Raw genomic sequence first — 25,010 nt, 5'->3', positions numbered from 1 at the left:
CCTCGAGGGCCTGCTCTCCCTGTCTCAGAGCTCTCCTATTCTATTTGGGACTCTGAATGCTAATCTTATTGTGTGCTCATAACTCTCAGTCTCTTTCCACTACAGCACTGCTCGGTGAGAGACGCGCCCAGCCGGGCTCTACAACCACTACTCACTACTGCCACCTCTGGTGGTTCCATAAACTGTTTAATAAAAGATTCAAATCTGTGTTTGTCTGTCCGGAGTTTAGCCTGACACTGTGGTCCCTCACGGGACTGCCCCCCGTGGGCGTGGTCAGCTGCCACAGTGTCCAAGGATCCACCCAAACACCATTAACCATAACAGAGAGTGAAAGAAGGATGGGCAGAGGAAGAGAGTGAAGGGATCAGAGGGAGGGGAAGGAGTGAATGATGGAATGTGGGAAGGGAAGGAGAGTGAGTGAAGAGATCAGAAAAGCTGTAGGTTGTATGGGGGATGGGGGAAAGAGTGAATCAGGGAATTACAGATACTGTGAGGAATGAGTGAGGGATTTGGAGGGACAATATAGAAACATAGAAATGACAGCAGAAAAAGACCAAATTGTCCATTCAGTCTGCCCAGCAAGCTATTTGCTGTGCTGTGTAGGTTACCCCCATGCTTATTAGTTTCCCAGACCATAAAAGTCATGGTCCTCGTTGGTTGCTGTTTGAATCCAATTCCCCATTACATCTGCATTGAAGCAGAGAGCAATTTTGGAGTTGCATCAAAGTATCAGGCTTATTGGTTAAGGGTAGTAACTGCCGCATCAACAAATAACCCTCCATACTTATTTTTTTCCCTAGACCATAAAAGTTGGGGCTCTTGTTGGTTGCTGTTCAAATCCAATTGCCCTTTTCCCCTCTAGAGTCCTTGTATAGAAGTCCCATGCAAATGGGAGCACGTAGTATAACTTCCCGATGCAGTCTTCATCGGGCCAGAGCATCTTCTTTAGCACTAGAAACTATGTCTGGGTCAAAACTGGAGTTAAGTTTCCATTGCTATAGAAAAAATAACTAAAAAAGGAAAAAAAAATGTCTGGGCAGGTAAGTGACAGCTGCCGCTAGCTAGCCAGATAAATACAGACTTATCCATCTATCTGTCAGCAGCTGCCAGATAGCCAGATACATTGGTATTTATCTGGCACAGTCACTGCTACACAGCCAGATAAGTACTTTTTCTGGTTACTTGGATAAGTACTGATTTATCCAGCTATCTGGCAGCTACTTCCTGCTGCCATACAGCCGGATAAGTTGGTATTTATCTGACTATGTGGCAGCGGCACCTGCCGCCACTTGTAGAGACAGCTTCCGCCTTTCTGAGTTAAAATGTGCGTTCAGCCTTTGCCGAGAACACATTTTACAGTTTTTAATCGTTTTTAACTCCTGATGCATTAGCACATCATTAGCTGAGCATTAATAATGTGTGTTGGAAACCAGCACATGGTGTTTTAACGCTCAGATTATTGCATTGACCCCCTTGTGATGCATGGGTGGATCCAGACAGCAACTTGGTGAGACAGAACTGTCTGTGTCTGTAACATGTAGTTTTCATTTTATCCTGTTTCCACAAAGACCATCCACCTAGAGACTTGCTGAATTTGATAGGTTCAAGCTGCTGTGGAATACAGTATTTTATTTAACTGTATGAAAAACTAAGGGTGGAGTAGTCTTTCACCCAGGAATTTTATTTATATTCTACCTTTTGGCACATCAAAGCTCAGATTACACTCAGGTACTATAAGTATTTATCCCCAAAGGGTGTACAATCTAAAGGCTCTATTTACTAAGCAGTTTCCCATAGACACAAAATGGAAAAAAACCTTTAGTAAATAACCCCATAAATTTGTACCTGAGGAGATAGAGGATAAAGTAACTTGCCTAAAGTCACAAGCAGCAGCAATGGGATTTGAATTAGTATGGGATTATCTAGGGCCCGCCTTCTTAGTTAATGCCAATGTAGTACTAAGTTTGTTTTGATATACTTTTTACTGATCTCTTTTGGACAGCTTTGTATATAGTTAGGCAATAAACTACTCTATTATGTTTTCATTTCTGAACTTTTTTCTCCTATAATCAATCCTTTGTGCTACGCTTATTTTAATTCCCTTAAGTTTTCCTTTGTTAATTAACCTTTTTCATAGGGGCGGATTTTCAGAGCCCTGCTCGCGTAAATCCGCCCAAAACCGGGCGGATTTACGCGAGCAGGGCCCTGCGCGCCGGTAAGCCTATTTTACATAGGCCTACCGGCGCGCGCAGACCCCAGGACTCGCGTACGTCCCGGGGTTTTCGGAGGGGGGCGTGTCGGGGGGCGGGCCCGGTCGTCGCGGCGTTTCGGGGGCGTGTCGGCAGCGTTTTGGGGGCGGGTACGGGGGCGTGGCTACGGCCCCGGGCGGTCCGGGGGCGTGGCCGCGCCCTCCGTACCCGCCCCCAGGTCGCGGCCCGGCGCGCAGCAGGCCCGCTGGCGCGCGGGGATTTACGTCTCCCTCCGGGAGGCGTAAATCCCCCAACAAAGGTAAGGGGGGGTTGTAGACAGGGCCGGGTGGGTGGGTTAGGTAGGGGAAGGGAGGGTAAGGTGAGGGGAGGGCAAAGGAAAGTTCCCTCCGAGGCCGCTCCGATTTCGGAGCGGCCTTGGAGGGAACGGGGGGAGGCAGCGCGGCTCGGCGCGCGCAGGCTATACAAAATCGATAGCCTTGCGCGCGCCGATCCAGGATTTTAGTGGATACGCGCGGCTCCGCGCGTATCTACTAAAATCCAGCGTACTTTTGCTTGAGTCTGATGCGCAAGCAAAAGTAGGCTGATCGCGCTTCTTTTAAAATCTACCCCATAGTGTTTAGTAATCCTTTGTTTATTAAATATGTTCAACGTATTCGACTTAGGAAACCTATTTTCCTGCATACTCTGTTTTTAATGTAAACCGGTATGATTTGTATCTGATACAAGAATGTCGGTATATAAAAATGCAAAATAAATAAATAAATATAAATTCATTCTATCTCATTGTTAATTTATTAGGCCCTTGGTTACACTTTGCTCCAACACCTGCATGAATTTTGCATTTCCATAAGTATCTAGGCTAGCCAGACAGAGATAAGCGGGTTTGCACTGGCCACATGAGAATTAAGAAATAAAAACAGGTCTCCTGTTTTGTTTTTTTGTTCGTTTGTTAATTGTATTTTTACAGATAAACACAGGCAGACATTAACTTTCAGTTTCCTCTGAATTTATTTTGTATCCAGAAAAAACATGGCCACATGCAAGTGTAACTGATGAGAGAGAGAGAGAACCTGTCAAGAAATAGGGTGGGGGGAGGGCCATTTAATTTACAGTTACAACTATGGCCTGTTCTTTACCCTTCTGGCATGGGCTTGGTTACAAGGGGATAGTGCACTCCAGCAGAGATCAGTGACAGTAAGATGTGAAAATAGGGGGGAGGGGGAAGCTATTAAAAGTTTAAGAAATGTAACCCCATCCTTTTTTTTTTTTTTTTAATCTAACGTCAATATTGATTCTTTCACATATTCTCGCCCAACTAACTAGCAGAGGAAACAAATGTGAAAAGCCCTCACAGGTTATACATTATATTATGTAAAATAAAATGTGGGAAAAAATCAGGTTTTTTTTTATTTTGTTACATATGGACATTTATAAAATAGAAAGCATTAAAAAAGAATGGCGTAAAATAGAGGCGATTTGTTTGGTTTTTTTTTTTTTATCTTAAGACTGGAATCTAAAAACGTCAATTTATAGGAGATATTTCCAGGGGATAACAAATGTGTGTCGTGAGGTGTTAACCTTTCTATAATGTAATTTTCGATCGGCATCGGACCGATGCTGTTTCTCTGTATGACAAAATTTGGGTAAAAAAAAAAAAAAAAATTAAATCCTTAATAATAATAATCGGAAATTTTAATTTAGTATAGAAAAATAAAAGTTAAACGGGGATTTCATTTCCAAATAACGCCAAAGATCTCACCCCTGCCCTCCACAAGCTCCCCCCCCCCCAAAAAAAAAGTTACCCGGGTTAACACATTTATTTTTTTGAATCTCATCCCTATCCATCGTAAAGTGGTTAGTCTAGCCCCTGCCCAGGGCACATTTTACATCGGATCCCTTCAGGAGTCCGGTAACAAAAGGAGCGTCCCACGTTCCAAACCGTCTCCTGCTGTCGCGCGCAGACAGGTGTGAACGGCGAGTGGCGCGCGCCGGGGGGGGGGGGGTAGGAGCCGGCCCAGTCCCTAAGGAGACGGGGAGGAGGGCTGGGCAGCTGTGCCGCCGGCAAGTCGACGAGTGCTGCAGTTTCTCCAGCGTCGTGCGCGGGAGCCGGCGGTGAGATGAGGCTGCGGAACGGCAGCAGCCTGGTGGCACTCCTCTGTCTGGCAGCCTTGCTCTCCCTGACCTGGTACAGGGCCTGGTTCAACAAGCGAGGTGAGTCCTTCCACCACCAGCTCGGCTGGGCTTTGCGGCTCCTCACCTGTGCGCGCGGGTGTGGCTGCTTCCTCTGAAACTGCCGCGAACCGTGCTGCACATCACCAGAATTCTAGCACCGTGCTTCTTATTGGCTTTTCGGTACTTTGCAATTTTTATTTTACTCGTTAACTGGTATTGTTCTCTCTTATTTTCTGTATTACTTTGGCAACATATGCAATAGTTACCGTAATAAAGTTCCCCGAATGTCATGAGGCTTAAACTGCCCGAGACCTTTCCCCAGCCCAGCCTCTTCTTTCCCTCACCTTTGTGTACTGCTTGGTGGGCGCAGCCCTCTGGCTGCTCCTCCTTTGCACTTGTTTCCAGTTTCAGTTTTCCTGAGTGGTTGGAGGTCAGAGCCTGCAGACGCCAGTATTTGTAATACTGGCAAAGAGGTTGCTGGTATTAGAGTAACCAAGTTATTGAGGCATGAGCTTCGGAGGACACGAGTGCATTTGGTCAGATACTTTCATCTGATGAGGTGGACTCTTATCCTTGATAGCTCATGTCTCAAGAAACTGGTTTGCTAATAAGGTAGCAGCAGGCAACAGCTGCTTTGTGTTGTTGGTACAGACTACCCTCTGGAAATGTATTTGTAATCTCTACAAAAAAGTTTCAACCACACTATCCACATTGTGCTTTCCAACCTTATCTCTTAGAAGTTATAATTCAGCACCGGGAGGCAGATTTTCCACCTTTGTTTTAATATATAATCATCATGTTCCAAGTAGTTGCCTCTTTTGTGCAGTGTAAGCTACTACACAAAAAGTGATTGCATAGAACATGATGATTATACAGTTAAAGGGGAAGGATATGTGTGTGCTCCTTGAAATTGTGATTGTCCCTTTAAAAAAGTATTGGTAATGTGATAGTGACCCTACTTTGTGCCTTGAAAAAGTAGTTTAGCTTGTTTGAGCTACGCAGATACAGTGAGTATAAATGAAATTTCCTACCCTGTAGAGCATCCAGTCTAGCGATATACTGGAGCAGACATCCCAGAGCCCCTTGTTAAATTATTTTATGAAAATAAATTCCTCAATATGTGAAGAAAAGGTGGTGAGAGTCCCTTACTACTATTTATCATTTCTGTATTGCTAATAGTCCCTTGGTAAAAAAAAAAAAATGGGTAGCCAGGTCTCGCCTGCCAAATTTTCTCATTATCTGCATTTGTAAACTATTACTGAGAAGTTTTTAACCCAGAAGAGGGGCATGGCAGATTGAAAGAAGACAATGGAAGCTTGACAAAATTCATTTGAATTAATTAGTTTTGGTTTTCAGTTTTGGTCAAGAATAACACACTTTTTTTTGTTTAGACTGGAAAATTTGTAAAATATTAGGAATATGTGTTTGTTAAAACAAAATAACTAAAAAAATCATGAAATGTTTATATTTTCATTTATTTTTAATGTGTGCTATTTCTGAACAGCATTGTACGCTGTTCAGAAATAGTGCACACTATTGGCTGAAACTAAAACAAAATAAAGCCCCCCAATAAAACAGAATTCAGATGCATACCTTCTCCAACAAAAGGAAAGAAAACATTTTTTTGGCCTACACAATTCTAGAAAATATGTTATCCTAAAACTGATAGGATTTCAGCACTAGACATGTTTTAAAAATATCTTGAGGTTTTAAAAGTTCCATCAGAGTCATTGCTTCCAATTGCCAGTGCTTTCTACTTGCCACCATCCAAGAAAAAGGATTAAGGCCAAGGATCAATATGAACTGTCCTCTTATTTCATCAGACAGTTTAGATTTAATTGCTTTTTTAGAAGGTTGTGAAGAAATGCAAGCAGTTCCTGTAATGTTGATTGAATCTGGTCTTAGAACCAAAAAGAGACTGGATAATGAAGTTGGTTTTCAGACATAGAGAGGAATTATTTCTTAACAGTAAAGTTACGATTTTTCCAGATGTAGTGAAAGCTACACAAAAGAAAAGAAAAAGCATTTGTTATTGCTAAGGCTTGGACTATTACAAATTGTGGCTCTTGTTTTTCTTAAACATCCCTTTCAGTGTTTCCTAAGTTATAGGGATGTGCAGCCAGAAAATTTTCGTTGCATTCGTGATACGTATTCGTCGAGGGGCATTTCCGTTGCATTTGGACGTATGGCGCCCCGATATGTTAATACGTGAATTCGTTTTCCGGTTTCCATTAAAGTCAATGGGGGAAGGATTTCCAACCTATTTTTGGCTGTAGAATTGGGGTTTTATTATCAATTTTGATGAAACTTCTGGGGAGCAATCATCAGAACAACAAAAGAGCTCCAAGGTACTTAGACTGTGGCAAAGTGGCATGAATAGCCTAAGGCACTGTAAAGGTGCAAAGGGGTACCAGAAGTGGCAAGAGTGCTTTTAACAGAGGCACAAAGCAGCAGCGAGAGTGTCAAAAACACACCACAGCTTCAAAAGAGAACACCGATAACAGATGCATGAACCCTCGAAGGCAGCACGACAGGCAAAGCGGCAAGACAAGTGGCATTGACATCCTACTGCACAATGAAGAGGGAACATAGCAAGCAGAAAGACTAGCACCAACACACTGAGGAACCATGATAGTGGCAAGAACACCACAAGGTAGGGGCAAGACAGGCTGGCAGAGCTGAGGTAGTCAGGACCCTGTGGTTTTGATAGGGGTAATACAGGCTGGCCCCGGGGAGAGTTCCCTTTCCTTTGAGCAGGAAAGGGCTTCCTTGGAATGGGTTGTCCCCTAGAGTGGAGCACGAGCCTTCAAAGCGTGGCAACATGGAGCAGGGTCTTACTGTGAGCATGGTCTCATTGTGTTTGCCACAGTCTAAGTATCTTGGAGATCTCTTCTCGTTCTGAAAATGGGTCAACAGGTACTAAGAGAGAGGCTGCAACACCGGTGAGAGTTCCCTTTCTTTGAGCAGGAAAGGGCTCCCTGGAATGGATTGGCTACTAGAGTGTATAATGGTACAGATTGTTAAGATTTAATCATTTGCAAACAGATCATGGCGTCATAAGCAAGACGGAGGAAGTTCTCTTCTCTGCCCTGAAACTAAAGAAAACTATTTGTTTTATTTAAGGATCCATGCTGTGAAGGATTACTAGTTTTAATTGCCAGAGACTGAGGTTTCCCTTTGCAACGAGGGTTCAGCCGTTAGGACTGGACATAAGGCCTGGATATACAAGCACAGCATTCCAGGACAGAGGTCAAACACTTGTAGGAATTGCAGGAAGACCTTGTGAGACTGGAAAATTGGGCATCCAAATGGCAGATGAATTTAATGTGGATAAGTGCAAGGTGATGCATATAGGGAAAAATAACCCAATGTTGGGTTGTAGCACCTAATATGGAACCTAAGAAAGAGATCTAGGCGTCATAGTGGATAACACATTGAAATTGTTGGTTCAGTGTGCTGCGGCAGTCAAAACAGGAAACAGGATGTTGGGAATTATTAGAAAGGGAATGGTGAATAAAATGGAAAATATCATAATGCCTCTGTATCGCTCCATGATGAGACCGCACCTTGAATACTGTGTACAATTCTGGTCGCCGCATCTCAAAAAAGATGTAATTGCGATGGAGAAGGTACAGAGAAGGGCTACCAAAATAAGGGGAATGGAACAGCTCCCCTATGAGGAAAGACTAAGTTCTTTGAGGAGAAGTCCATTACCTGCTATTAACTGAGTTAACTTAGAAAATAGCCACTGCTATTACTAGCAACTGTAACATGTTTTTGGGCACTTGCCAGGTTCTTATGGCCTGGATTGGCCACTGTTGGAAACAGGATGCTGGGCTTGATGGACCCTTGGTCTGACCCAGTATGGCATGTTCTTATGTTCTTAATGTCATTTTTGATAACAGCAACCCCAGAAACTGCAAAAGGTATGCAAGTAGCCCCAAAACCCCAGTGTACGCTGCTAGGAATTAAAAAAAAAAAAAGGCTTCCCCAGTCCTGGTGGAGCATGCACAAGAAAAAGAAACAAAAGCATGACAGGGCCCTGGAGTTCCTGAATAAACCAAATATCCACACAAGACTTCTGTGGCAGGTTGATATGGACCTTCATGTGAAAATGGATTTAGTTCAAAGTGCATGTTTGTTTGAGCAGGCAGCCACTGTTGGTCCCAGTGTTTACAACACAGAGGGTTTTTCTGAATTGAAATCCCTGTTACGGACCTGGAGGTGGACCCTTAGTCCGAGGTAGGATTAGCGCTAACTAGGAGAGAATCATCTCTCTTAGGTCCCTACTGTCGGAAGGCAAGGCCAAATGTATCAGCAGTTGAACAGGTACTTCGCCACTGGAAGCCCGCGGTCCCCCCAGGTGGAGCCTGTAGAGACCCGGGCCGCTTGGACTTAGGTGAGTCACTGAGGACCTAAGATAGGTCTGGATGCAGGTGCCTCCTGTAGGTTGTGGAATCCAGACAGCTGGTGCCTCCAGCAGGTCATTAGTCAGTCCAGGAGTAGAGGCTGAAGAATGGTCAGAAGCCGGTCCAAGGTCAAGCCAGGAGAATGGTCGGAAGCTGGTTCAATGGTGAATCCGGGAGAATGGTTGGAAGCCGGTCCAAGGTCAAGCCAGGAGAATGGTCTGAAGCAGGTCCAAGCATCAATCCAAGAGAATCCGTCCAACGAGAGAAGAGAAGCAGAAGCAGGAACCAGAAGTGCCGGAACAGGACTGAAGCAGGCCAACAGCGGAATCCAGGATCAAGACAGGAACTCAGAGCAGAGGAATCAACCAGACAAGAAGCCTCGATACCAAGGCAAGGTCTGAGGAGCAGACCTTACCTTATATACCTGAACTAAGGGAGGAGTCCCAGGAAGGAGCCACGACAACTTCCTGTCATGGCCCCTTTAAATTTAGTCTTCAGTCGCGCACGCGGCTCTATGCAGGCACGGAGGGGGAGGAGTCAGCCCGGCAGGGAAGGAGCCATGCGGCTGGGCCTCAGCAGCAGCAATGGCCGCGAAGAGAGCTTTGGAGGTGACTGCCTGCTCCAGCAGGAGCCTCGGGGATGGCCCGATGCTGTGGGTAAGTGCTTGGCCCCGGTTGCGGACCTCTGCGGCTGGTAGCCATGACTGTGGGAGCATCGGAGGCAGCCTGCCGCCGCGGAAGGGAGACCGGCCCCGGTCACAGAACGCTGCGGCCAGCGGCCATAACAATCCCCTTGCAATCTGTCCCTCCTATAGTATTTGAAAGTGTAGGACAAACTCCTAGCACAGTACTCTGTGTAGCATCCAGTAAAGAAATACACCTTTACGGCACACACACCCTATGATTCTCACTATTAGAGTTAAGATTTAGATTGTTTTGTTGGTGGTTTACTTATCTTTGTTCCTCTGCTCGTTCAGCAGAGGAACAACACCCACCTCCTCAGAAACTGCAGCCAGTATCTCCTGATGTAGAGACAGCAGCAAGGGAAGAGTTTATTCCCAGCTTGACCTTGTCCCCTGTTGAGAGATTCTTTCCCTTTCACTGGTGTTCAGAAATGCTCCTCTTGGTGTAGCATACCTCTTTGAGGTTATTTTGCATGGGATTCACACAAAAGCCAGATCCTGGGGGTGTGCATTCGTTTTCTACGTATTGGTAATCCGCAACGTATAGGGCCATATTTGTTGTATTCGTAGGGAAGCGAAACGTATCGTGATTCCCCACGAATACAACAAATCTTCGCCGAATTATTCGGCCATCTAAAGGAGCGAATATAAACAAAACCCCACCCTCCTGACCCCCCCAAGACTTACCAAACTCCCTGGTCGTCCAGCAGGGGGTCCGGGAGCCATCACCTGCACACACGCCCTCGGGTGCCGGTATTCAAAATGGCGCCGATAGCCCCTGTGATATAGTCAGGGCAAAGGCTATCGGCGCCATTTTGAATACTGGCAGCCGACGGCCCGAGTGCAGGAGGTCACTCCCGGACCCCCGCTGGACCACCAGGAACTTTTGGCAAGTCTTGTGGGGGTCAGGAGGGTCCCCCAAGACTAACATCCTTTGCCCTCACTATGTCACAGGGGCCGACCAATGGCACAGATAGCCTTTGCCCTCACTATGTCACAGGGGCTATCGGTGCCATTTTGATTACTGGCAGCCGATGGCCCGAATGCAGGAGGTTGCTCTCGGACCCCCGCTGGACCACCAGGGACTTTTGGCAAGGCTCTGGCCTTGATGTTGCAGACCCTGCAGACTCTGGTGTTTTGTTATAAACTTCCCCAAGTTGCATTTCTGTCCATTCCCTTAGTAGGACTTCATAGGCACCAGGCTGGACATGACACAAGTGAAAGCTTTTCTGCCCAGAGACTGGGCGATCGTCCTTGCCTCACTGGCTACCCTTATCCATAACAGTCGGAGGGTACTAGCATACCTTCTGCTCCGCCTACTGGGCCACATGGCAGCCTCCTTCCATGTGACTCCTCTGGCTTGCCTCTGCATGAGGAGTGCCCAATGGACCTTGTGGTCCCAGTGGTGGCAGGCATCTCAGGATATCGAGGTTCCGGTCGAAATTACCCTCTAAGAGCATCTCTGTCCTGGTGGGAAGATCTTTCCAATCTGTAAAAAGGCTTCCCTTCCAGCCTGCTCCACCCCAGGTGACCCTTATTACTGATGCTTCCCCCCAGGACTGAGGAGCCCATGTAAACTGTCTCCATACGCAGGCCCTCTGGACCACCACCGAAGCCCACTGTCAGATAAAATTTCTGGAGCTTCGGGCAATACAATACGCCTTGTGGGCATTCAGGGACCAGTTGTCATCCAAGGAGTTCTGATCAGGATGGACAATCAGGTCGTGATGTGGTACATCAACAAATAGGGCAGTATGGGCTCGTTCCTCCTCTGCCACAAAGCAGTGCAAGTGTGGACCTGGGCCCTGTCTCAGTGGATGTCTCTACGAGCAACTTACCTGCCAGGTCACCTCAACGTGCTGGCAGACCGCCTAAGCTGGTCCTTCTAGCCACACGAGTGGTCCCTCAACCCGGAGGTAGCGGCCGAGCTTTTCTGCCGGTGGGGTATGCTGGATGTGGATCTCTTTGCCTCCTCTCACAACCACAAGGTGAGCAGGTTCTGCTCCCTGGTAGCAGGGAACAGCCATCCAGCCTGCGATGCCTTCTCCTTTCATTGGAGGAAGAGCCTGCTATACGCATACCCCCCTCTGCCACTCTTCTCGAAGACTCTGCTGAAGCTTCAACAGGAGAGAGGAGCCATGATACGCGTGGTGCCTTCTTGGCCCCAGCCGATCTGGTTCCCACTTCTACAGGACATGTAGGTGCGGGCGCCCACCTGGCTGGGGTCGGCACCCAAACTCTTCTCACAGAATCGGGGCATTCTGTGCCATTCGAATTTCTGGGCGCTGGCCCTTACGGCTTGGATGTTGAGCACATAGTTTTCCAGCCTTTGCAGCTCTCAGACCGTGTTTCCCGGGTCCTAGTAGAGTCTCAAGCCTTCCACCAGGAAGTCCTAAAGCTTGAAATGGAACTGTTTTCTATCTGTTGCGCGGGACAGGATTTCTCTTGTCTCCTCTCCTGGCTGTTGGACTATCTGTGGCATCTGTCTGTCTGGGCTTTAGACCAGCTCAAGTCAGGGTGTACCTCAGTGCTGTCAGCGTATACCATCAAGGTGTCACTGGCAGGGCCATTTCATGTGGGGCCTGCTCCAGCTGAAAGCCCCCTCTGTGGCCTCCGGTTGCATCCTGGGACCTCAACGTAGTCCTGGCATAGCTTATGTTCCCTCCTTTTGAACCGCTGCAGTCCTGCGACCTGATGTTCCTCACCTGGAATGTCATATTCCTGGTAGCGATCACTTCGGCTCGTAGGGTCAGCGAGCTTCAGGCGCTGGTCACGTATGCACCGTATACGAAGTTCTTCCACGATCGTGTGGTCTTGTGTACACATCCTAAGCTTCCACCTCAATCAGACCATCGTTTTGCCCACCTTCTTTCCAAGGCCTCATTCCCACCCAGGGAAACGGGCACTTTATACCTTGGACTGTAAAAGTCCTTGGCTTTCTACCTGGATTGCATTGCAGTCCACAGATGGTCCACCCAGCTCTTCGTGTTTTTTGACCCCAACAAGCTGGGAGGGGCAGTGGGTAAGCAGACCTTGTTGAACTGGCTGGCGGATTTGCATTGCCTTCTGCTACGCACAGGCAGGCCTTCAGCTGGTCGACAGAGTTAAAGCTCACTCTGTGTGGGCTATGGCGACATTGGTGGCTCATTTGCGTGCAGTCCTCATCGTTGAAATTTGCCGGGCCGCAACCTGGAGTTCTCTTCACACGTTCGCAGCTCATTATTTATTTATTTATTTTTTTTATATACCGGTGTCTGATTTACATATCACATCGGTTTACAAATAATTTGACAGGTACAGTAAATGATTAGAGAAATGTCATAGGAAGTTATAGTAGCAACATGGGTAAAAAACAGAGCCAAAAAGATAGCATAAATAATAGTAGTATAACAGTGCCAAAAGATAACATAAATAATAATGGTATAGCAAAAAGAATATATTGTGTAAATATTAGATAACAGGGTAACAATTATCATTAGGTATATTTTATAGCAGAGAGGGTAATAGGGATGGGTAGCATAGTTAAATAGATAGCATAAATACTGCCTGGACAGTGCCTTTGGTCAGTCCATCCTGCGTAATCTGTTCCAAACCTGAACCCAACTCTTCCTGATTCGTACTTCTTGTGGGTCCCAGACCACCCCCTATTATCTACAGTGCTGCAGTTTTGTTCTGCCCATTGGCAAATTATTCGGATTCTGTTGGTCTCTCCAGTTGAATGGGGCAGTCTGGAGCTTGGCATTCACCCATGTATGAGGATTACCATCCTGCTTGTCTTAGGAGAAAGCACAGTTGCTTACCTGTTACAGGTGTTCTCCTAGGACAGCAGGATATTAGTCCTAAGGAATCCCTCCCCATGAAGTTGGGTTTTATTTTTTTGCTCGTATTTTGCTATGTTACAACACTGAAGGGGGTCCTCGCGTGGATTTGCAGATAGTAGCAGGCTGGGTATGCTCAGTCTGCCTGTGAAAGCTTCTAGAAGCTTTGACAAAAGTTTTCCATGCTGGGCTCCATCTGATAATGTCACCCACATGCAAGGACTAACATCCTGCTGTCTTAGGAGAACACCTGTTACAGGTAAACAACTGCACTTTCCTTTCAGCAGAAGCCAGCATCTCTCCTTTTCCTCTCTCCCCATTGGTCAGAACCCTCCTTGTTTCCCAGGGTAGTTCTGAGGCTCCCATTGGTCCAACATACTTCCTGCAACATCACATACATCCTGCATGGGACTTAAAAGCAGCTTTTCAATAGTAAGTGACTTAAAGTCATTGTGCTGCTCAATCCAGAATCATATGCATGCTCATGGGGACAGATACCCCTGTCTCATCTCACCTTTTAACCATGTTGGCAGTCATTTGGCCTTCCTTCCACTTTTTTTTTTAATGTGTGAAATATGGATAATAGAAAGATTAGGGGGCACTCCATGAGGTTAGTTAGCTTGTGGCACATTTAAAACGAATCGGAGAAAGTTCCTTTTCACTCAACGCACAATTAAACTCTGGAATTTGTTGCCAGAGGATGTGGTTAGTGCAGTTAGTGTAGCTGTGTTTAAAAAAGGATTGGATAAATTCTTGGAGGAGAAGTCCATTACCTGCTATTAATTAGGTTGACTTAGAAAATAGCCACTGCTATTACTAACAGTAGCATGGAATAGACTTAGTTGTTGGGTACTTGCCAGGTTCTTATGGCCTGGATTGGCCACTGTTGGAGACGGGATGCTGGGCTTGATGGACCCTTGGTCTGACCCAGTATAGGCATGTTCGAATGTTCTTATGTACATCTGGTATGGGTTTCCAAGATGGTATTTTTAAACAACATCCATGCCTGATGCAAACTCTTGACCTTTGCAGCTGCTTCTTTCATTTTTTTCCTAACCATTTTTCTCAGTTTATCATAATTTCCCTTTTGAAAATTAAATGCTATCACAGTAGATTTCCTTAGCGCCCTACCTCCAGTTATCAAGTCTAATTTGACGATGTTATGAAATCTGTGTGCTGCACAAATGGGCCGATTCAATATTACCCCTTATACAGTAAGGGGTAATAGCACGTGGAAAACGCGCAGCCAACCCCCCCCCCCCCCCCCTCCTGAAACTAATAGCGCCCACAACATGTAAATGCATGTTGATGGGCCTATTAGTCATTCCTGTGTGATAAAGAAAGTAAAATGTGCAGCAAAGCCGCACATTTTACTTTCAGAAATTAACGCCTGCCCAAAGGCAGAAGTTAATTTCAGCCGGCACAAGGAAAGTGTACAGAAAAGCAGAAAACACTGCTTTTCTGTACACCCTCCAACTTAATATCATAGCGATATTAAGTCGGAAGCCCCAAAAATAAAAAAAAATAAAAAATCTGCCCGTGGGTTGGAAGACGGACGCTTAATTTTGCCGGCGTCTGTTTTCCGAATCCATGGCTGTCAGCGGGTTTGACAACCTATGCTGGTAAAATTAAGCGTTGGCTGTCAAACCTGCTGACAGCCGCCGCTTCTGTCAAAAAGGAGGCGCTAGGGACGCACTAGTGTCCCTAGCGCTTCCTTTTTACCGTGGGCCCTAATTTGCATAATTTTCCTTCCTGACTCGCGCGCCCAGGAGAGTGGCCTGGGTGCGCGTTGGGGTGTGGGTGCTTGCCCGCTCTCCTGCGCCATTTACTGTATCTGCCCAAAAGTGGGGCTTAGCTATCCATGCCATATATCATAGATATCAGAAAGGAGGAGGGCCACAGGGGCCATTGGCCCCCAGAAGTTTTAGCTGAAGCCTCATTGGTGGCAGGTGGGATAGCACATTATGTCCTTTCCAATTCCCCACCACCTGGTGCTGCTGCTATCCCCTCACTTATCCTCCCTACTCTGGGGGATTTTGGCATTGCAGTGCCTTGGGCCGCTTCCTTCTTCTCGGTTGCTGGCACCTGAATGAGATGATCAGGTGCGATAGCCGAGGAGAATTAAGCAGCGCATCTGGGGGACTTCTGGTTATGGCTGCTTGCTAGACGGACATGCGGGGAAAGAGCTCCTCTCAAACGTCTCGCAGAACATGAATCCCGACTATATGTAACCATTTACAAGACTGACAAACAGTGTAAGGCTCCCATGCTGCGATTTTGAACAGTTCTGGTGACTGTGAGATGAAGGTTTGCTGTTTGCCAGGCGGAAGTAGCATTAAACTGGCAAGTAGCACTCGGGGGGGGGGGAGTTAAGGCAAGCGAGGCCTCTAGTGTGATGAATGGGGACAAACCCAGGGCAATGTCAGCTGAAATGCTTCCACTAATCCGGCAAGTGATTTTCGGATGCCTTTGAAAGGGCTTCTTAAATTGCAAACAGCATTGGATAACATTAAGGATGGCCTACAGTCTCATAATAAATACTTGGATGCTGTGGAATTGCACATCGTTGAACAGGAAAACAGTGACACAGGTTAAGAAAAAGATGTGTGAATTGCAAGCTTCTAATATTCTGTTATGGGACCAACTTGAAGACCAGGAAAATAGAAACAGAAGAAATAATTTGAGAATTGTTGGTTTTCTAGAGTCTGTGGAAGAAAGTGAGCTAGCTGTGTTGACTGAGCACTGGTTATCACCTGAGTTGGGCATAAGCACTGATAGCTTCCCAATCGTCTGTGAACGCACTCATCGAGTGGGCAATCGCCGACATATAAAAAGTAGATCAAGACCTGATGTTGCACATATTCTAAATTGAGCACACAAAGTTAAGCTTATGCAAGGCTACTTCTCACGATTTTTCTAATGCACGTGGTGATGTTGCACAGAGAAATGGCGCTAACCTGCTCCGTGTTGCACCAACAAGGAATATGTTTTGCTTTTCTGTATCCAGCTAAGTTGAGTCTTCCACAATGTGTCAATGCAGCTTTTCAATATATTTATAAATGATCTCTGTCAATGCAGCTTTTCAATATATTTATAAATGATCTGGAAAGAAATACGACGAGTGAGATAATCAAATTTGCAGATGACACAAAATTGTTCAGAGTAGTTAAATCACAAGCAGATTGTGATAAATTGCAGGAAGATCTTGTGAGACTGGAAAATTGGGCATCCAAATGGCAGATGAAATTTAATGTGGATAAGTGCAAGGTGATGCACATAGGGAAAAATAACCCATGCTATAATTACACAATGTTGGGTTCCATATTAGGTGCTACAACCCAAGAAAGAGATCTAGGTGTCATAGTGGATAACACATTGAAATCGTCGGTGCAGTGTGCTGCGGCAGTCAAAAAAGCAAACAGAATGTTGGGAATTATTAGAAAAGGAATGATGAATAAAACGGAAAATGTCATAATGCCTCTGTATTGCTCCATGGTGAGACCGCACCTTGAATACTGTGTACAATTCTGGTTGCCGCATCTCAAAAAAGATATAATTGCGATGGAGAAGGTACAGAGAAGGGCTACCAAAATGATAAGGGGAATGGAACAACTCCCCTATGAGGAAAGACTAAAGAGGTTAGGACTTTTCAGCTTGGAGAAGAGACGACTGAGGGGGGATATGATAGAGGTGTTTAAAATCATGAGAGGTCTAGAACGGGTAGATGTGAATCGGTTATTTACTCTTTCGGATAGTAGAAAGACTAGGGGGCACTCCATGAAGTTAGCATGGGGCACATTTAAAACTAATCGGAGAAAGTTCTTTTTTACTCAACGCACAATTAAACTCTGGAATTTGTTGCCAGAGAATGTGGTTCGTGCAGTTAGTATAGCTGTGTTTAAAAAAGGATTGGATAAGTTCTTGGAGGAGAAGTCCATTACCTGCTATTAAGTTCACTTAGAGAATAGCCACTGCCATTAGCAATGGTTACATGGAATAGACTTAGTTTTTGGGTACTTGCGAGGTTCTTATGGCCTGGATTGGCCACTGTTGGAAACAGGATGCTGGGCTTGATGGACCCTTGGTCTGACCCAGTATGGAATTTTCTTATGTTCTTATGAAAGCAGAGGCCCAAGCATTTATGAAGCAGCTGACTGAAGTGGTGGAATGAAACTTGATCTTGGAAACCTGCCTATAAATTTTACCAATCGCCAAAAGGGCTGAGTGTTGTCTGCTTATTTCTGTGGATACAGTCTCTCAAGAAAGTTGTTGGCAAATGGTGCTACTTTATTTATTATTTTTGGATGTTGACTTTTGGATTGATAACATTTTTAATACTGCATTTCTGATTTCCTGTAGTAACGGATATCACTACTTGGAGTCATATGAGTTTTTCACTACTTGGAGTCATATGGTTTTTCAATAGCTTTATTACCTTAGTCTTTGGCTCACGGTGCTATTAGAACCTAGTACTCTTTTGTTTTTTCTTCTTTCTTTTTCTCTTTCTTTGCTAATGTATAGCAAATTGGGGGAATATTTTTGTTGTACTGAAATCTTTATGGGGATTTTGAATGGGTGCACCCCGGGATGGGTGGTAATGGAGATTCGGGGTGTAGTCCCTTGGAGTTTTTTTTTATTTATACATTATAATAGTTACATATCAAGAAACAATCTTGATTAAAGAAAACACTGAGAATATAAATGTTACACAATCACTTCTTATAACAAAATAAGTCATTCTCTGAATTTAAGTCCAAAATAATTATGGAGAAGCCAAATCCACAATTACAATACTAACTAGAGATTCAATAGGAAGCATTTTGTCTGCACCTCTAGGAGGATTCATTTATGATAAGGAGAGATAACGTAACCAGTTACATAGAGATTAATTTACAACATTATCAACAGAGACGTTTTCTACTTTGTCACTCAAAAATTGTATCAATTGAGATGGCATAAAGAAAAGATAGGAAGCTTCTTTATACTCTAACACCTGCAGGGAAATTTTAATAAGAAAAAGGCCCCTATTTGCTGGATCTTAGGTCTAAGTAGTAAAAATTGTTTCCTCTTTTTCTGTGTCATTTTTGATACATCAGGAAATATCCTAACCCGAAAGTTCAGAAATAACTCCAATCTATATCTATAAAATAATTTCAGCACCCAATCCTTATTAGGTTCTAGTACGAATGTCACTATTAATGTTGTGGGGTTAACTTGTACTGTATCCGATGTCTCTAGTAATTCAGAGATATTTAAGGTAGGTAATTCCAACTCCGCTGCATGCTCTAGTTGATTTTCTTTAATAGACTCCATCTTGTTTTGTCCCAGATTATTTTTAAGAAACGGTAGTTAGAATGCTCATGTTAAAGCTGGAACAGCATTTTCAGGTATCTTAAGAATTTCAGTAACATATCCTTTGGTGTTATATAAGATATCTTCCGGAAGTTTACTAAATGAAGGTTTTTACCCTTCACCACATTCTCCTCCAAATTTTCAAGTTTACTTGATAGAAATGTATTTTCCTTTAATAACGATTCCTGCAATAACTTTCCAGATAACAATTTTGTATTAACTTCAGTAAGCTGAGTATTTAATTTTACTGTTTTTTCCATATGTTGTATTCGTATTTCATAATCCTTATTTCTATCTATCAGAGCATTTATTTGACTTAATAATAAATTCCCCAGGCCTTCTATGGCTTCCCACAAAGAGTCTAACGTTACCAGTTGAGGTTTAGCCACGGGGAATCACATTTTTGGCTGCAGTGGGATGGAAAAACTTCCCATATTAAACTCTTCTTCCTCTCTTCTGGTTGCGTTACCAGCAATCTTGTCGGGCGTTTCTGCTCTGGGATCTACACCATTTCCTCCCGGCACAGGGCTCCCTGACTGGTGATCTCTGGCGCCAACAACTTCAGTAGGCGTCTTCACCAGATTCCCTTCTGGGTTCGGCTCATGGCAGGGTTTGCTGGTGCTTCTCTCTAGATTGGGGACAGAGATGTTTCTGAGTTGGGCAAGGAAATCTGCATCTCCTCCGTGGCTCCAAACTGTTGCGACTCCTCTCCCGATCTCATGCCCCCTCGAACCACTTGGCTATCCATCGGGTCAGTAACCGATGTCTCTGGGGGTAGCCCAGGGTAGGCTTTCTCCCTTGCACGTCTTTTTCTGGCCGAATGAGGCATAAGGAAATAATTTTGCAAGAAAATCAAAGCGCAAGAGAACCATGGAGTTCAGTACGAGTGTGCAGGTGCCATCTTGGCTCCCGCTCCTCCCCCCCCCCCCTTGGAGTTTTTGGATGATTGCGTGATATTGTGTAGGAGGAGAGTGAATGTGTGAGTATGGAAGGATGCATGGTGGGATGAGCTCCAGTTCAAGAAACATTGGAGTTTGATGAAGGAAGGGTGCAGCTTCCTGCCATACCCTTTCTGGACCCTATATTATGTTTTCAAAAGTGGGTTGGCCTGGATACTGAGGCTAGGCAGTGTCTGAGTGGCACTCTGTTTTTGGGTGCATGCTGTCTTAATGATATGGTTGATTTATATATTTTTGTGTTCAGCCATGGGTAAGGTACATGTTTGCAACCTGAATGCTGATGGTATACATTCTCCGATAAAGTGCATGAAGTTATTGGTTATGTTTCGCAAACAACACACACACATATTGCTATGCTGCAGGAAACTCACCTTTCAGATTTAGAACATCTTAAACTGAGAAAAGATTGGGTAGGTCAATGCTAATAGCCATTCTCCTTTGCCTTCTAGAGAAAGAGTATCTTAATTCACAATCAGTTGGCTTTTCAGTTGGAACAACAAGTAAAAGATGAAGAGGGTAGATATGTTATGGTTCAGAAGATTGCATTGTGTACAGTTTGTACCTCAAATATTTACTCCCATGAGTTTTTTGCAGAGGTTATGGCTGTCTTATTTCGCTTTCCTGGGTATCAGGTGATTTTGGGTGGAGATTTTAATATCGTAGCAGATTGCAGAATAGACTATCAGTCACAACGTGAGTATAAGCTTAGCCAAGATTCCATAGGTGTTAATTTTGTTACGGCAGCGGCGGGTTTGTTGGATTTCTGGCGGATACTGCATCAGGGGATAAGAGATTACATCTTTTATTTGAATCCACACAATAGTTCATTAAGATTGGATTATTCGCTGAATTCTGAGAGCTTGTTTCCGTTAATATGGGAAGTAAAGATAGGGATTATTTTCATTTCCGATCATACACCAGTTTCTTTGAGTTCTGAAAAGGGAGAAGGGTGGGCTTTAAATTGGTGGATGAATCTGGGGCTGTGCTAAGATCATGTTTTTCAAGAGTATTTGCTGAATAAATGGCAGGAATACCTTTCTTTCAGTGATAAAGATGATATCTCTCCAGCTTTATTGTGGGAAGCTGGAAAAGTGGTAATGGGAGGGCATATGATAGCATATACGGCTAAGCAGAATAAAATGAGAGATACTGAAATCCTGCCATTGTCCAAAGTTGTTAAGGAAGCAAAGGCTAGACATGCTACTATGCTTGCTGATATGGGATCAGGCAAAGGATTCATTGATTAGCTTGCTATATCAGTGGGCTCGCAAGTCTTTACATTTTTTCAAGCATAAACTTTACAAGTATGATAACAAGGTGAGCAAGCTTTTAGCTAACTTGGGGGTTCATTTATCAAAATGCGGTAAGTACCGCATGCGTTACCAAAAGGGGTGTGGTGTATGCTAATGTACTGTTTATCACATTGTGATACTGACCACTGGGGGGAGAGAGAGAGAGAGACTGGCCATGATAGCATGTCCCATGCATAAGTTTTTATATCCCTAGGATAGGCCCACCTAGTAACTCGAGGTGGGGATTAGATAAGGGTGTAGGGGGTTAGGGGCCACTGTCTCATTCTACATGAGACGTACGAACAGAACAGTGGTCTCTTGTGAAGATTAGCTGGCCTTTGGAATGAGGAAACTCCCTCCAAGATGGGATTTGGGCAAGGGTCTCTCAACCTACCTTGATGGACTCTCTACCTGGGTAACATCAAGCTAGGCTGAGAGACCCTTGGCCAAATCTCATCTTGGAGGGAGCTTCCTCACTCCGAAGGCCAGCTAATCATCACAAGAGACCACTGTTCTGTTCGTACGTCTCATGTAGAATGTGACAGTGGCCCCTAACCCCCTACACCCTTATCTAATCCCCACCTCGAGTTACTAGGTGGGCCTATCCTAGGGATATAAAAACTTATGCATGGGACATGCTATCATGGCCAGGCTCCCTCTCCTTCTCTCCCTCTCTCCCCCCTCTCAATTGTCTGAACTCAGCCTTACGGAATGCATCACAAATGCAAAGGTACGTCATCGCATGGTCCTGACTGCTATCGCACAGCCTAACGCATCTGAAAGAGGTGTTGTTAAAATTGGCATTATGGCTGTGCGATACCACTTCGCAGGCAGGCTAACCCAGCCCACTCTCTGCCTAGGTTTTGCATTTGCATCCTCTCTCTGCCCCGACTCCTCCCTGTTTCGTCATTTGCATCGCACCATATGATATGGTGCGATCGCATGCGGTAAACACGTTTTCGCATGTCTAAAAGGCCTATCGCATGCGAAAACGGGGCTTTTTCGCATGCGATAAGCCCTTAACGCGTGCGAAAATGCCTTACCGCATTTTGATAAATGACCCCCTTGGTTAGAATCAAAGGGCAAAAATAAGTTATCACTGGTATCAGGGTGGCTAGGGGGACAAATATGGCATTCGCTTAGAGATATAGAAGATTAGTTTTCTGGCTTTATAAAATTTTATATAATGCACACCGTGGTGATGTGAATGCTCAGGATAGCTTTTTCAGAGTGCTGCATGGCCCCTTATGTCTGAGGTACAGTTGACTGTGCTTAATACACCAATTGGGAATGTGGAAATATATGCAGCCATAAAGAGGCTAAAGTTGGGAAAGGCATCGGACCTTGATGGGTTGGGATTTGAATATTATAAAATTCTGCAACTTGATCTTTTAGCTCCCCTGGTGAAATTTTATCATTTTACTGCTGATTTCAGGAATGATTTATTCCAATATGAATCAATCTTTAGTTGTGGTGATAAAAAAAAAAAGGTAAAGACCCTGTGGATGTTAAATCCTATATCACTGATCAATGTGGACCTAAAGTTTTTTGCTTCTATTTTGGTTGCACATATCAATGTAGTATTACCTGAATTAATAGGGTGGGATCAAACTGAGGGGGTCATTTATCAAAGTGCTATATGGCGTTTTCGCAAGCGTTAAGCACCCTTAACGCAAACCTCTCTACCTGGGTAACATCAAGCTAGGTTGAGAGAACATTGCATAAATCTCATCTTTGGGTGAGTTTCCTCACTCTAAAGGTCATCAAATCTTCACAAGAGAGCACTGTTCTGTTCGTACATCTCACTTTGAATGTCAAAGTGGCCCCTAACCCCTACACTAAGACCTAAACCTCACCTCGAGTTACTAGGTGAGCCTCCTATACAGATATAAATACCTACCTAGGAAGAGGGCATTATTCTCTCTCTCTCTTTCTCTCTCTCTTTCCCCCCCCCCCCCCCCCCCCCCCCCAGCTAGGCTGGCTCTCCAGGAGCTTTTAGTGCTTCGCAAAGGTATTAGCACAAATTGCGATAAACTGCCTATTACCATAAAACATGCCCGTTTTCTTATCGCATGCAATATTTAGTGCATTTTGATATATCCAGGCCTGAATTTAAGAGTTGGCATGGGGTTCAGAATGCTCATAGGCTAATCACAGCCTTGGCTTAGAAAGATAATAACCAGGCTCTTATTTTAAGTTTAGATGCAGAGAAAGCATTTCGTTCTGTTTAGTGGGAATATTTATTCTGGGTATTAGAGAAGTGTGGATTTCAGGGAGCTATTACTACATGGATTTGCACCATATATAGGAATCCAACAGTCCGATTATTGTTGAATGGTTCTGTCGCAGAGAGATTTTCATTAGGACGAGGTGTTCAAGAGGGATGCCCCTTTCCCCCTTGCTGTTTGTGCTAGCACTTGAACAAATGGCCCGGAAGTTGCGACAAGAGAGAACTTTTACTGGAATCCAATTAGGCCTAGAGGAAGTAAAAATTTCGTTGTTCGCAGATGTTTTATTTGTGGATAGACCATAGAGGAGCATACTGGTCATACAAGAGTTGTTTTTGAAAATCTGATGTCTTTGATGCACAATGGGTGGGATCCTTTCCCTTTAAGTGGGCAATAGAAAAGATTAAGTACTTGGGAGAATGGGTTCCACAAGATCTTACTAAACTGTACACGGTTAACATTCCTGAGATTGTTGGTATAATACAGTGTTAATTTGCTACCTGGCAGGAACTGCCAATTTCCTTTATGGGACAATGTGCTTTATTAAAGATGATGATTCTGCCCAAATTATTGTACAGACTACATATGTTCCCCTGTTGGTGGTTAAACAAGATCTTTCCTGGCTTAGGTCCTTATTTCCAAAATTTTTATGGTGTGGGAAGAGAGCTTGGGTGATGTATCACAAAATGATGCACAATTAAAGAAAATGGGGGTTTAGGTATTCCTAATCTATAATGTTATAATGCAGCTTGTCAGTTGAGCATTTTAGGGGAATGACTCACAGGGAAATATAAATTCTGTGAATCAAATATGGTGGCTGGCATGGTAGCTTCCTGGACACCACTATTTTTATTGCATGTGAGTGATGGCAGATTTACAAAAATAGCTAAGCAGAATATACTGTTATGGGTTGTGGTATTGGCATGGCGATGGTTTCATCATTGGGGATCCAAGAAGAGCAACACCTCACTTCTACTGCCCTTCTTGGGGAATTTTTCCTTTCCTCCAGGAATAGAGTATATGGCTATTTTTTCCACAGTGGGTGCAGTCTGGTTGTCGTGTAGTGGGCCATCTCCTCGAGGAAGATGTATGGAAATTTGGGATGTTTCAATCCCTGCAATCTGAATATGATATGCTGCAATCTCATTTCTTTGCATTTTTGCAAGTACATCATTATTTGGAATTATTGAAGTGGTCTGATGCAGAGATTAAAGCTGAGTATGAAGTTCTAGCTGAATTTCAAATTGGTGGGTGTGTCTAAGAATTCTGTCTCACGATGGTACATAATTTGTAAACAGACACTATCAACTCTGATTTCAACTATGAGCATACTTTGGTCCAGAGAGCTTAATACCGATATTCCACAAAGTAGGCTGAAGGAATGTTTTTGCTCCTTTGCATAAACTACATACCAATGTGTTGCTGAGGGAAACCCATTTTAAGATACTACTTCATGCTTATGTTGACGATTTGCGACAATATCACATGAAGCTTGTAGATACATCCTTATGTATAAGATGTAAGGAGCTGAATGGTACTATGGTTCACATTTTCTTATACTGTAGAAAAAGAATTCCTTTTTGGAAATTGGTTATTATTGAAATTCACCAGAGTACTGGGGTATTACTAGCGTTTCATAGAGCAACGTTGTTGGGAGACCTTTCACAAGTTGGATATCGAAAAAGGGGTGGACAGATTTTTGCTTATGGCTTTGATAAGAACATAAGAAAATGCCATACTGGGTCAGACCAAGGGTCCATCAAGCCCAGCATCCTGTTTCCAACAGTGACCAATCCAGGCCATAAGAACCTGGTAAGTACCCAAAAACTGTCTACTCCATGTTACCATTGCTAATGGCAGTGGCTATTCTCTAACGGGCGGATTTTAA

The 25,010-nt window shown here is 44.3% G+C and overlaps 1 protein-coding gene across 3 annotated transcripts in view; it reads left to right on the top strand.

Annotated features, from left to right (window-relative positions):
- The first annotated feature begins 4,159 nt into the window (after positions 1-4,159).
- Positions 4,160-25,010, top strand: part of MGAT4D (MGAT4 family member D) — a 481,639-nt gene continuing 460,788 nt past the window's right edge. The window contains exon 1 of one of the 3 annotated variants that reach the window (XM_029596826.1): positions 4,160-4,421. In XM_029596826.1, the coding sequence (XP_029452686.1) occupies positions 4,328-4,421 (94 nt within the window). In that variant the 5' untranslated portion in view covers positions 4,160-4,327. The remainder of the gene's footprint in view (positions 4,422-25,010) is intronic. The other 2 variants (XM_029596870.1, XM_029596782.1) reach the window with 2 other exon arrangements.

Source organism: Rhinatrema bivittatum, chromosome 1 (genome assembly GCF_901001135.1).
Source record: "Rhinatrema bivittatum chromosome 1, aRhiBiv1.1, whole genome shotgun sequence".
Classification (NCBI taxonomy): domain Eukaryota; kingdom Metazoa; phylum Chordata; class Amphibia; order Gymnophiona; family Rhinatrematidae; genus Rhinatrema; species Rhinatrema bivittatum.
This window is presented reverse-complemented; position numbering and strand designations above follow the sequence as displayed.